Source organism: Dreissena polymorpha, chromosome 15 (genome assembly GCF_020536995.1).
Source record: "Dreissena polymorpha isolate Duluth1 chromosome 15, UMN_Dpol_1.0, whole genome shotgun sequence".
Taxonomy (NCBI): Eukaryota; Metazoa; Mollusca; class Bivalvia; order Myida; family Dreissenidae; genus Dreissena; species Dreissena polymorpha.
Genome location: NC_068369.1, coordinates 8621635 through 8635728, shown reverse-complemented (window position 1 = coordinate 8635728; position 14094 = coordinate 8621635). Strand labels below are relative to the sequence as shown.

The 14094-nt window shown below is 35.7% G+C and overlaps 1 protein-coding gene across 6 annotated transcripts in view; it reads right to left on the bottom strand.

Annotated features, from left to right (window-relative positions):
- Window positions 1-14094, bottom strand: part of LOC127860115 (steroidogenic acute regulatory protein-like) — a 78881-nt gene that overhangs the window by 44437 nt on the left and 20350 nt on the right. For all 6 annotated transcript variants that reach the window (XM_052397938.1, XM_052397939.1, XM_052397940.1 and 3 more), the window contains exons 3-8: window positions 13887-14037; window positions 10704-10787; window positions 9620-9697; window positions 6077-6130; window positions 5222-5363; window positions 4095-4193 (exon numbers count right to left, since the gene is read on the bottom strand). In XM_052397938.1, the coding sequence (XP_052253898.1) occupies window positions 4095-4193; window positions 5222-5363; window positions 6077-6130; window positions 9620-9697; window positions 10704-10787; window positions 13887-14037 (608 nt within the window). The remainder of the gene's footprint in view (window positions 1-4094; window positions 4194-5221; window positions 5364-6076; window positions 6131-9619; window positions 9698-10703; window positions 10788-13886; window positions 14038-14094) is intronic.

The following is a 14094-nucleotide window of genomic DNA, read 5'->3' as shown; positions in this document are numbered from 1 at the left end:
TCCCTGTCTGCAAGTGTTCAACATTGAGCCACATACATAAACTTGTACTCATTATTTTTTTAACAACTCAATACTCAATTGCAATATTAATATATAATTGAGAGTTACACACTCTATGTGATATCATATATTGTCTTTTTTTCCTTTCCTTCTCATATAATTGCATTTGCACATGCAACTTCACTCTACATTTGAGAGCTGTTAAATCAGGCTCTGGCATCATTAATAAATGTTCTTAGATATAAACATATCTCTCTTATGATTAGATCTTGTTGTTTGGCGTTTAGTTTAAACTTTAAACATACACATAAAAATGGTACTTGACTATGCATGTAAACATATTGTGGCAATGTTCAACCACTTTGTGATCTGGAAAACCCTCAAATATTATTATTTTGTTACACAAACATATTACACATCTGTGTATTCCTTTTTCTATAATTAATATATTAAAATAATCCTATTTGGATTCAAACATTTAAAACACAGATCACAAAGTCTAAAGACTCCAACAAACCCATTGCAGTATATACTGAACAGTGGGTCTGGTAATGATGCTGCCACATACAACAGTAGGTGTGTTTTCACCATCTTTACTTATAAAAATTGGGCTATTCTTTCTCTCTCTCCTCCTTAAAAAACAATACAAAGAATAACATACAATAACAACATCATATGAATGATAATAATTAATAATAAGTACAGTAACGTAACAAAAACATAGTAATCTAATACTATAAAACAACTCCAAGTTCTTTTGGATTAACTCATTCTTTTTCTTTCATTTATATTTTTGCATATAAACCATTATTGTTTACTTTTTCTTAAAGTACAAAGTCAGCCGTGGGAAAATCTATTTTAAAACGGATTGACCTACTGGCAATCCTTAATAAGAAATTTCGGCCAATCAGCGCCATCGTTATATAAGCGCATCAACCAATTAAAACGCCGCTTTTTTAACCGCGTTAGGCCTATCCACTGTAGAGCACTGCGTCTTTTTAACGCTTCATATAAAGGTTATATATTTTTAAACCAATAGATTTTTATTAAGGCACCGCACCAACACTGCAAAGTTTTATATTTATACCAATGGTACAGCCCAGTAAAATCGGGCTGTCCATTTTATGGCCGTTTTCGGCTTTTTATGCAGAGTTCTATGTTAAGCAGTGTGCTCGGGCAATGGTTTTTAACCGAAGTCCCGAGGGTAAATAACCCCATTAGTCAGTCATCAAGATAAACATTCAGACCAAATTTCATAAAGATTGGATGAAAACTGCGTCCTATATTGTCTATACAAGGTTTTTTTATTATTTCACCTAGTGACCTTGTTTTTGACCCGAGATGACCCAAATACAATCCCAACCCAGATTTCATCAAGATAAACATTCTGACCAAATTTCATAAACATTGGATGAAAACTGTGACCTCTACTGTCGACACAAATTGTTGGTGATTTTTCAGTTATTTGACCTAGTGACCTATTTTTTGACCCCAGATGACCCAAATACAATCCCAACCCAGTTTTCATCAAGATAAACATTCTGACTTAATTTTATAAAGATTGGATGAAAACTGCACCTCTATTGTCTACACAAGGTTTTTCTATTATTTGACCTATTATGTGACCTAGTTTTTGACATGTGACCTAGTTTTTTACCCAAGATGACCCAAATACAATCACAACCCAGATTTCATCAAGATAAACATTCTGACCAAATTTCATAAAGATTGGATGAAAACTGTGGCCTCTACTATCTACACAAACAAATTGTTGACGGACCGCACACACGCACGTACGCACACACAACGGACGCTGGACATCACATGGTCACCTAAGCTCACCATGTCACTTTGTGACAGGTGAGCTAAAAATGGAAATCGGGCATATATGGGATTATCGAGTAATGGATAGAGATGGGAGAAGTTGCATGTATGCGATTGAGACAGTTGACACGTATGTATCAGGGAATTCAGAGGCTCTGGATAATACGATTACTGCAATTAGTTATGAGTTCTCCATGGCTTCAAACTGTTAATTGCATAATCAAACACGCAATTATCACTCCTCCAGGTGCGGTATCCTACAGCTAGGTGCGAACACGTTTTTCTTTTATACAATGTTCGCGGCATTTAAAAAGACAGAAAACACTTTCATCGGCATGGGTGTGAAATACATAATTCATTATCACTTTTTAATGAAAGGGATCAATACAACACGTTTATGTTCAATTATTTTATTTTAGCAAACACGATGAACACCGCGGTTGATATTATGGTTCCGCGGTGATTCGCGTTGTTCGCCTTATGGCAAACGGCCCCCGCGACATATGATCGCTGGGTTCATATTGGTAAGCGAACACAGCCAGATGAACCCACAGCGATTGGCGTTTGTTTAAGTTCACGGTGTCTGTAATGTAGGCGATGTAACAATATCATTAAACCAGGTATCAAAACAAGTCGTAGAGTTGTTCACACCTACTTGTTATTTTATTAAACCATATTAATGCAAAAAACAACAGACTTCGTTGAATAAACTAGAGAAGATTGTGTTTGCTTTATTGTAAGAAATTGTCAAGAACAAGAAAGAATATTGTTTTCAAATTGTTAAATGCAAGAAGGAATGCCTTTCAGTTTGCTTTTGAAAGAAAGAATGAGTTGAGATAATGGCAAAAATTCTGAAATTTTTTAGTACATGTAGGTCTATAACACAGTACTAATTAACACATCCAACTTATTAAATTGGTTTATACAAATGTAGCAAAGGGCCATTACTCTTAAAGTGTATCTCAAAAATGCAAGATTTCAGTCCCTTGGAACTATTTACCAATAACGCACCAAAGTTTAGTCTTTAGTCTTTTATCTGAAAGATTTTATAACCAGAGCACAAGATGTTTTCAGTCTAAGGGCAGTTTTTTTTAAGTGAATGGTCTTATGCTGTAATTTCTTCCTAATATAGAAAGCCAACATTTTTCTCCACCCATTTATATTCAGTGTACATCCAAATTGCACAACATGTCATTTTAATACGTATATAAGTGGTAAAGGGTTAAAAAACAACTATTATCAGCATGGTCATATCATATGTGTTACACTGTATCTTTTTGTGGGGTTTTTATATTGGAAAACTATTTTCATACTGATAAAAGGCAGTTGTTTGGAGTATTAATTTTCTTATTTGAAACTATTGATTTATATGAAGAACTTATTGTATAATTGAAAGCGCAAAGAACTCTATATTACATTTCAGCTTATTTATTCATGTTTTATTTTATCAATAAAAAAGAAAAACTGCGGAAAAATTTCCTTGTGCACTTCATTCCTATACACTTCTACAATTTCAAAATAAAAATAACCCAAAGGGGTTATGTATAAGTTATTACGACACATTACACATGATAATTATGAATCCAATGCACAATGTTCATTTGAATTGAGAGTCTTTCAAAGCAACTGGCAAAGTCTAACAGAATTAGCTATTATAAATCAAAATCATGAACATGGAAAGCCCCTTTAAAATAACGTTTTAACATTCCAGATTTGTGCTAATGTTTTTCTTTAAAGTATCAAACATTTCCACTTAAACATGAGAAGCTTTTTTTGTGTCCCACAAAACCAATTACATAACTCACACTAGATTTTTTTTTAAATCTTCAATACTACTTAATGCTGTCTTAAAAAAAAATCCAATATCTAACAAGATGCAAATACAATCATACTCTTGGAAGATTAGACTTATATAATGCATGGACGCAAAGTGTCGTCCCAGATTAAAATGAGCATTGCACACAGGCTAATCAAGGAGCATTGCACACAGGCTAATCAAGGAGCATTGCACACAGGCTAATCAAGGAGCATTGCACACAGGCTAATCAAGGAGCATTGCACACAGGCTAATCAAGGAGCATTGCACACAGGCTAATCAAGGATAAAACCTTAAAACAAATGTTTGTTTAAAAGAGACTTCCTTTAAACAAAAATACTATAAAAGCAGAATGTGTTGTCACAGATACTGCACAGGCTAATCTGTGACAATTCTTTATTAAGCCCTGTTTTCCCGAAACAAGGCTTAATGTTACAGTCCAATATTGTCATACCTTCTGGTGTGTAGAATTCCCTATTATCTGACGTGGCCATGCTTTGCTCCGTATCTGCAGGCAACAAGTGGTCGCGCTCCGTCGCACCTCTGTGGTGACCTGTGAAAAACAGCACAGAAATAAGGGTAGGTACTCCATTATTTGGCCATGGTGACCTGTCATGAAAAACTGCACAGAAACTTGTCAAAAAGCGCTCTATGGAAATTTCTTGAATATTTTATCTTCATACATGAAAATTTTCCCACAATGAAATTGTTCATTTTGTTTTCAGTTCAAAACTATTTATTTCATTATGTATTACCTATTTTATTTATTGATTGATTTTATCAAAAGCATATGGCTAACTGACAGGGTATTGAGTGGCTAACTGACAGGGTATTGAGTTAAATCCAAGTGTAAAATCAGTACTTGGTGTCTTTGGGGGTGATGTAATGAAAGCTACCTCAATGGGAATCAAACCAGTAACCTCCTAATAGCTAGGCGGATACCATATCTACTACCCAATTCCCTTGTAAAGCTATGATTTGTATTAATTCCATCATGGTACAAGACCCCCCACCCTCCCCCATAAAAAATAACACAATGCTCTCTAGAGAAAAGAAAGTATCTATTATTGTAAATAATAATCAATTTAAATTGGTAAATGAGAAAGTCCCATTGTTAAAATGACATGTTAACATTTTGAAGAATTTACAATTGTTATTAATGTATTCCATACTTAAAGTATTAAGTCAATAACCGTGTAAGTTAAAGAAATAATTATATAAAGGGGTAATTAAAAAAAAAGACTGAGAAACTATAAACAATTTTTTTTTAAATAAATTGTCCAGAAATTGTCAAAATTAATAAATGAAACATACAAAATACCCATCATAAAAGCTGAGCCCCTTTCTTGGAAAAATGGGCTTAAATACAAGTGCATTAATTGTTGTCACAGATTAGCCTGTGCAGTCCCTTTCTATGGTATTTTAAATTTTCAAACGGCAAAACATCTAGTTAAGGGTTAGACTGTGTCCCTGATTAGCCTCTTCTGACTGCACAGGCCAATCTAGTTAACCACTTTAAGCACATGCATTAAGCCCTGTTTTCCCAGAGTGAGGCTCATATAGTATGAAAGTCCATCTTACCCCTAGCAGCCCTGATTATTTGGCGTTCTGATGGAATGACCTTGAAATCCAGCATCCATGTCTCCACCCAGGCAAGAACGAAACAGATGATCAGCAAAACATAGCTGAGAGGGTTCTTTCCTCCTAAGACACTGTCACTGAACTGTATAAAAACACATTAATTAGTACAAATTTCAAAGAATTTCAGTAAATATAAAATGGAGTTGGAAAATACAAATAAAGATCACTTAAGATGTTTCAGGAAAATCACCTCAGTTAAGTACAATGAGGTTTGCTCTAGGGAAATTAAGGAGCAGTGTAGTTTTTTTCACCATTTTGGGAATGGGGCCCCGTCCCTTTTGATTGGGAAAATTCACGGTGTTTTGACTAAAATTGGGAAATTAATGTTGATGTTTTTTTACTCAAAAATGCTTCAAATTTGTAAGGTCTCGCTCGTTAGGTCCCATTTGGGAAAAATATATACTTTTTTCCTTAGGGAATGGGGCCGAATACCGAACCCAATTTTGAAACAAAAGATGTCTTTGTCAATAACACAATGCCCCCTACTGTGCCGCTTTTATTTATTTGTTATTTTTCATCATTTGGCAGGAACAGATAATTATCTCCCTTTAAAGCTTATTACTTCCCTTGGATTTGTTTTTTTACCTTTGGCCTTGAAGGATGACCTTAACCTTTCACCACTCAAAATGCGCATGAGATACACATGCATGCCAAATATCAAGTTGCTATCTGAAGCGACATAGAAGTAATGAGCATTTTTCGAAAGCTAAACGTAAAGTGTGATGGAAAGACGGACAGTTCCATCCTCCTTCGGGGGCATAAAAACAAAAAACACTGAGGAGCGAGCCGACTTACTTCAAACATAAAGCACTTCACTAACAGGTACGCACAGGTCATCGTTGTGGTCAACTGAAAGACAATTCAACAAAAATGAATCTAAATCACCAGCATCTGCTTAACTTAAAGGCACTTGTAAACAGTTTGGTAAAATGAGAATTAAAAAAAAAAGAGTCATATATTCAAACAAGAGCTGTCTCCATAGGATGATATATGCCCCCGATAAACGCTTTGATAGAAATTATGAGCATTTTTCAAAACCTAAACGCGGACCCTAAATTGATCAAGGTCAAAGGGGTCAAAATTTGTGTGCGTTTGGAAAGGCCTTGTCCATATACACATGCATACCAAATATGAATGTTACATCTGAAGCGACATAGAAGTTATGAGCATTTTTCGAAACCTAAACGCAAATTGTGACGTACAGACAGACAGTGTGATCACTGTATGCCCTCCTTCTGGGGTATAAAAAGAATGTATACTCCTCTCTGTTCAAATCTTAAAAATATTGGTCCATTCAAAGAGTATACTCATTCTTAATTGGTAAAATAATAAACTGTTTGCAAAGTTTTTTCTCAACAATTTGGAAAATACGGTTAGTACTAATATCGGTGTAGAAGATGTAATCCTTTGTGGCACTGGGATAGCTCCTGATCTTTATGTTCCAGAGGCCCAGGTTCAAATCCTGGGAAACCCAGTAATTTGTATTCAACTTTTTTTCTTGCCACTTTAATTAATTTAGACTTTTTAAAACATCATAATTAGTAAGTATATTTTATGACTTGTTTTTAATACCAATAACAAGTGAACAAGTCCCTTTAAAAGGTAGGCTGTGACCTTGATATTTAAGTAATCTATATGCATGTTGTATCTTGTGATATCACATTCTTTGAAGAGCTCAAGCTTTTCATATTATATTTACCTCTTAGATACGTATTTTGACACATTTGTAGTACCTAAGAAAGTTAATATTAATTTTAGACCTTTCTTAGTAGATTCAAAATTTTCAGGCTTCATTTCCAACCCTTAGATATGATGAGCAGCAAACAGCATAAAACCTGACCAGACTGCGAGTTACTTGCAGGCTGTTCTGGTTTTATGCTGTTTGCACAAAGACATTTTCACTTTGCTTCTGAGTGGGGAAGGGTTAAATGTTCACACACATTTCAGGGCAAGCTACAATTATCCCAGAGATTTTTGTTCGCTTTATATTTTACAGCCTGTGCCTTCTGGATTGGGAAAAATAGTGCAATTAACTTTGAAATTAGGAAAATAATGCATTATTAATATGATTATAAATAGCAGTATTCCATGTTCATTGCATTTTTAAATTTATATTATTAAGTTCTATGGAATCATATTGCAGTAAAATAAACTCAATAAATTGTTGAGTTAATTGGATAAGTTTGGTATCTTTTTTCTGGAAATTTTGGTAAGATTTTTGGGAAGAATGTTCCTTTTTTTCCATAGGGAAACAGCCTGTAAAAAATTTTGTTTTAGAAAAAAACACTGTATTCAAGAGGTTTACCTGTACTTAGTACACTTATTGTGGCCAGTAACTGACAACTGCCCTACTTGAATCAGAAATACCAGTAGAATTGCTCAAGTTATATTTTTGTTCCTGCCCTTCACAAATGTCATTCCTCAGTTGTGATTCAAACTCACAAAACCAGCCATTCATTCAAGTCAATTGCAGTCACAACATTATCCTCTTCACTTGGATAAATACGATATAGAGGGCTGTGATGGCCCTGAAGAATTCACCTGAGTTCGAAGAAATAAACAATGTAAATACTTGACTTAGTAACCTAGTTTTTGGAAACAATTGACCCAGATTCAAACCTGACCTATGTATTATCATGTTAAACATGCAAACCAAGTTTCATCAAGATTCAGTCATAAAACAAGAAATTTTGTCGGAAACACTATGTCCCCTTCCGCTTTGAAATTTTTTTTTTTTAAACTTTGACCTTGAAGGATGACCTTGACCTTGAAGGATGACCTTGACCTTGAACATCAACCACTTAAAATGTGCAGCTTCATGAGAACGCCGCTTTGATATTTTTTTGACCTTTGACCTTGAAGGATGACCTTGACCTTAAAGGATGACCTTGACCTTGAACTTCCACAACTCAAAATGTGCAACTTCATGAGAACGCCGCTTTGAAATTTTTTATTATTTTTTTGACCTTTGACCTTTAAGGATGACCTTGACCTTGAAGGATGACCTTCACCTTGAACTTCCACCACTCAAAATGTGCAGCTTCATGAGAACGCCGCTTTGATTTTTTTTTTAATTTGACCTTTAACCTTGAAGGATGACCTTGACCTTGAAGGATGACCTTGACCTTAAACTTCCACCACTCAAAATGTGCGGCTCCATGAGATACACATGCATGCCAAATATCAAGTTGGTATCTTCAATTTTGCCAAAGTAATAATAAAATGAGCGATTTTGGCCACATATACTTGACCTCTGACCTTAAAGGATGACCTTGACCTTTCACCACTCAAAATGTGCGGCTCCATGAGATACACATGCATGCCAAATACCAAGTTGGTATCTTCAATATTGCCAAAGTATTAATAAAATAAGCGATTTTGGCCACATATATTTGACCTCTGACCTTGAAGGATGACCTTGACCTTTCACCACTCAAAATGTGCGGATCCATGAGATACACATGCATGCCAAATATCTAGTTGCTATCTTCAATATTGCAAAAGTACTCATAAAATGAGCGATTTTGGCCACATATATATGACCTCTGGCCTTAAAGGATGACCTTGACCTTGACCTTTCACCACTCAAAATGTGCAGCTCCATGAGATACACATGCATGCCAAATATCAAGTTGCTATCTTCAATATTGCAAAAGTACTCATATAATGAGCGATTTTGGCCACATATATTTGACCTCTGACCTGGAAGGATGACCTTGACCTTTCATCACTCAAAATGTGCAGCTCCATGAGATACACATGCATGCCAAATATCAAGTTGCTATCTTGAATATTGAAATACTGCATAAGTGTACATTAAATGAGCGATTTTGAGCCATATATTTGACCTTTGACCTTGAAGGATGACCTTAACCTTGACCTTTCACCACTCAAAATGTGCAGCTCCATGAGATACATATGCATGCCAAATATCAAGTTACTATCTTCAATATTGCAAAAGTTATTGCAAATGTTAAAGTTGGCGCAAACCAACCAACAGACCAACAGACCAACCAACCAACCAACAGACAGGGCAAAAACAATATGTCCCCCACTACTATAGTGGGGGACATAAAAATGTGACCTCTTCAGGAATTATAAGCTCTTTGTAAGATTTGACCTTTTGACCTAGTTTTTGAACGCAAATGACCCAACTTCCATCTAAGCTTAGATATTGTCAAGCTCTTCATTCAATTGTGTGTCTTAAATGTGGCCTCAAGTGCAATAACAAGATAAAAGTTGAATACATATCCAGCACAACACCAGACACAGGGTGATCTCAATGGCTTGCCATGATTATTTGTTGCTCAGATGACCAAACAATCTATGAATACTTACTGCTATAACCCAGACATGTCGTATTCTACAAAGAGCGTATGCCAACATGAGAAATGTAAACCTTGTGGCTGCAATCATCTGAAATGAGCAAGGCAAACCAAACTTTACAACACAGAGACAGGAAATGATGCTCTTGTCAGCTTACTATTCCAGCTGTGGTAATATACCAATTGGTAATACTAGTTAAATATTAGCCTCATCCTAGGAAAACGGGGCTTTATTCATGTGCAGAACAGGCTAATCAGAAAAGATATTTACAGTTTTTATTGTATTTTTTGTTCAAAGAAAGTCTCCTTTTAGGCAAAATCCAGTTTAGGCAGAAAAGTGTTGAAATAGATTACCCGTAGCCTGGTGCACACTGCAAAGGCTAAGCTGGGATGACACTTTACGCACATGCATTAAGCCCCATTTTTCCAGAACCAGACTTACAATATTCTTTTGATTAGATGAGAAAACACAATTATACTATATTCACAAAACTGTAAACAAGTCTAAAAGCTCTTCGTTTTTTACAAATACACAATTTTCAAGAGCATTCATAGAAATTCATATTAAAATTCACATGCAAGTCAGAGCTAGCTTGGATTGTTCAACAGGCCCATGTAAAATTTTGCTAGCCTTAATAGTAAGTGTACATTTTCAGTGATCAAAGCATAGATTAATACAAAAAATGTCCAAGTTGCATAAAAATGTGTCTCCTAGAGTGGTATCAAGAGGTTTTAAAGATTTGACAACGGAAAAAAGTTGATCACAAAAGATCACAAGAAGAAAGTTGTACTTTAGTGGAGCAATAAAACAGGCTTTTTCTTTACAATGATCCTCTAAAATCATGGTTGCAGCTTCTTAACACCTAAGTACAAAGTATGAACCTATTTATTTAAGCTCAAGGCTTGAAAGGCTTATTCAAGGTCTGAGGCTTATTGAAGAACTCTTAAGTAAGTTTCCTGGGTAGATTCAGAACTTGTTGCCTTTCATGAAAATCTCAAAAAACAACACTCCCACTGTGTGAAATAAGCCCATGACCTCCCTGTCACTTGGCCGAAACCATAGCTACCAGACCACGGCGGTCGCTCAAAGTACTTACAACTGTGTCAAATAAAGACTTCTCGAAAGTGTAGTTGCCCACTTGTTCAGTGAATGCCTTCCATATAGGCTTCATCCCAATAAGCTGAAATCATATAAACGACAAATAATAAGTCGGGCTCTGGGAAAACCGGGCTAAATGGATGTGCTGAAAGTGTCGTCCCAGATTAACCTGAGCAGTCCAAACAGATAATCAGTGATGACACTTTCTGCCTTGACTGGAATTTTGGTTTGAAGAGTCTTCCTTTGAACAGAAATTTCCATACCAGCGAAAAGTGTCATCCCTGATTAGCCTATGTGGTCTGCACATCCCAATCTGGAATGACACTTTATGACCATGGATAAAGCCCCATTTTCTCACAAACTGGTAAACAGTACTTTCACAATTGTGATAATATGCTTTCATTCCCAACTGGCGTCCAAACAATTAATTATCAATTAAATCTAAATATTACGTAAACACAAAATAAATGTGGTCATAAGTCGCACCCATGCTTTCCACTGACAAAGTTTGGCATCAAAAACATTATGTACAACAAACAGGAACCGTCTTTCCCGCATTATGTACAACAAACAGGAACTGTCTTTCCCACCACATATTAGCAGCTTTAATTCTTCATTTCCTAGAGGGTTGTTAACAACTCAGTGAAAACAACATGAGATGTGTTCATCAGAAACACAATGCCCCCTATTGCGCCGCTTTGAAATTTTTAAAATTATTTTTTCTACCTTTGACCTTGAAGGATGACCTTGACCTTGAACTTCCACCACTCAAAATGTGCAGCTTCATGAGAACACCGCTTAGAAAAAAAAATAAAAAATTGTTTGACCTTGAAGGAAGACCTTGACCTTGAATTTCCGCCACTCAAATTGTGCAGCTTCATGACAATGCCGCTTTGAAATATATATATTTTTTTTTTTTGACCTTTGACCTTGAAGGATGACCTTGACCTTGAACTTCCACCACTCAAAAAGTGCAGCTTCATGAGAACACCGCTTTGAAGAAAAAAAAAATTATATTTTTTTTGACCTTTGACCTTGAAGGATACCCTTGACCTTAAACTTCTACCACTCAAAATGTGCAGCTTCATGAGAATGCTGCTTTATTTTTTTTTTACCTTGAAGGATGGCCTTGACCTTTAACTTCCACCACTCAAAATGTGCCGCTTCATGAGATACACATGCATGCCAAATATCAAGTTGCTATCTTCAATATTAAAAAAGTTATGGCCAATGTTAAAGTTTTTGGACGGACAGACGCCATATATTTGACATTTGACCTTGAAGGATGACCTTGACCTTCACTTTTCACCGCTCAAAATGTTCAGCTCCATGAGATACACATGCACGCCAAATATCAAGTTGCTATCTTCAATAGTGAAAAAGTTATGGCCAATGTTAAAGTTTTTGGACGGACGGACAGACGCCATATATTAGACATTTGACCTTGAAGGATGACCTTGACCTTCACCTTTCACCACTCAAAATGTGCAGCTCCGTGAGATGCACATGCATTGCAAAATATCAAGTTGCTATCTTCAATATTGAAAAAGTTATGGCCAATGTTAAAGTTTTCGGACGGACAGACGCCATATATTTGACATTTGACCTTGAAGAATGACCTTGACCTTCACCTTTCACCACTCAAAAAGTTCAGCTCCATGAGATACACATGCATGCCAAATATCAAGTTGCTATCTTCAATAGTGAAAAAGTTATGGCCAATGTTAAAGTTTTTTCGGATGGACGGACAGACTGACTGACATACTGACGGACAGTTCAACTGCTATATGCCACCCTACCGGGGGCATAAAAATAAAAGATTATTAAAATTTTCAAAGACATAAAAGAGCAAGATATTGCCTTGTGTGAGTTGAAAAAAATTATCTCATAGGATTTTGTTCCTTATACCAACCTTAATACAAAATGGTCATTTTGGCGTGTCAGTAAACAATTATTTTAATGGGAAAGTGCAATTAAGTACCGATTAATTTATAAGACCACAGGTACAATCACGAACAATTAATGCATATTTTGATAAAAAGTTACCAATGTCTGAGGGACATGAACAGTACAATATTGTTTTCTTTTTACATTGATCAGATCATTTAAAAATAAGAAACCGTCGGAGACGGGTGATGCTCCCCAAAGTTTTTTATGTCACAATATTGCACTATACATGTATATTCAGATAAAAGGAAACGTCTTGAGGGCACAGTAGTTGGGGGGACAAGAATTTTTTTTATAGAAAATTTTAAAGAGCCATAACTCTGTGAAAAATCATCCAACCAGAACCCGCTGATAATATGCACATCTGCTCTTGGTAGTGAAGCTTCTCATAAAGTTTAATTGAATTCTGGTCATTAGTTGCTGAGAAATAGCCCGAACAAAATTGTGCACGGATGGACACACGGACGGACAGACGGACGAAGCGGCGACTATATGCTCCCCCCAATTTTTTTTAGGGGGAGCATAAAAATAACTATTCAACAATCAACAATAACTTTTAAAATAAAAAAATTCCCCTCACTTCCTAAAGCATGTGTTTTTATGCAATTTATACCGCTTCTTATATGGAAGCAAGCTTTCTCTCTAGATATGACACATTTTGACATAGTTTTATCAAGACTGGATGAAAGCTATGGTCTACAGAGATACCACATGATGCCACACACCTGACATAGACTGACTTATATACAAAATATTGACTTAATAAATTTTTTAATAAAAAATGCATACATTTCTTATTTTTTAACAATATTCATTATATTTATATTTTGACTTTACAAAATGCGCAGTAGAGCTAAAAATCAACCTAGTGACCTAGTTATTGGACCCACCTGATCCAAATTAAAACTTGACCTATATATTGCTAATATAAACATTCTAACCAAGTTTTACCAAGACTGAGCAGAACATGTGATCTTTATAGCATTAGGAGCTAAACTGAAGACACAAACCGAAAGATGAAGGATAAATGACATGAGGTGATCACAATAGCTCATCTTGAGAACTTTTTTCTCAGGTGAATTAAAATAACATAGTATTATCCAACTTTAAGACCATTTCCACAAGCTTAAATTGCTCTTGACTGAACACAAAAAAACATGCATTAAGAAAAAACAAAACAAATTCAAACGTTGAATTTCCCACATTTCTACACATGTGCATGTTTTTCACAAACCTGTGTATAAATGACCCAGAGGATGAAGGTGAGAATGAGGTCAAAGGTTGCTAGGAGACAGAAGGTCCGTCTCCCAGGCGACATGGTGCCGCTGAGTGGATCCCAATCCCGTGATGCCGACATGCTTGCAGTGGGTGATATCGACTGGTAGCTGCATCAAACAAGGTCATAAGTTAATGTATGGGGCATGTGGCGGGAAAATTAGGTT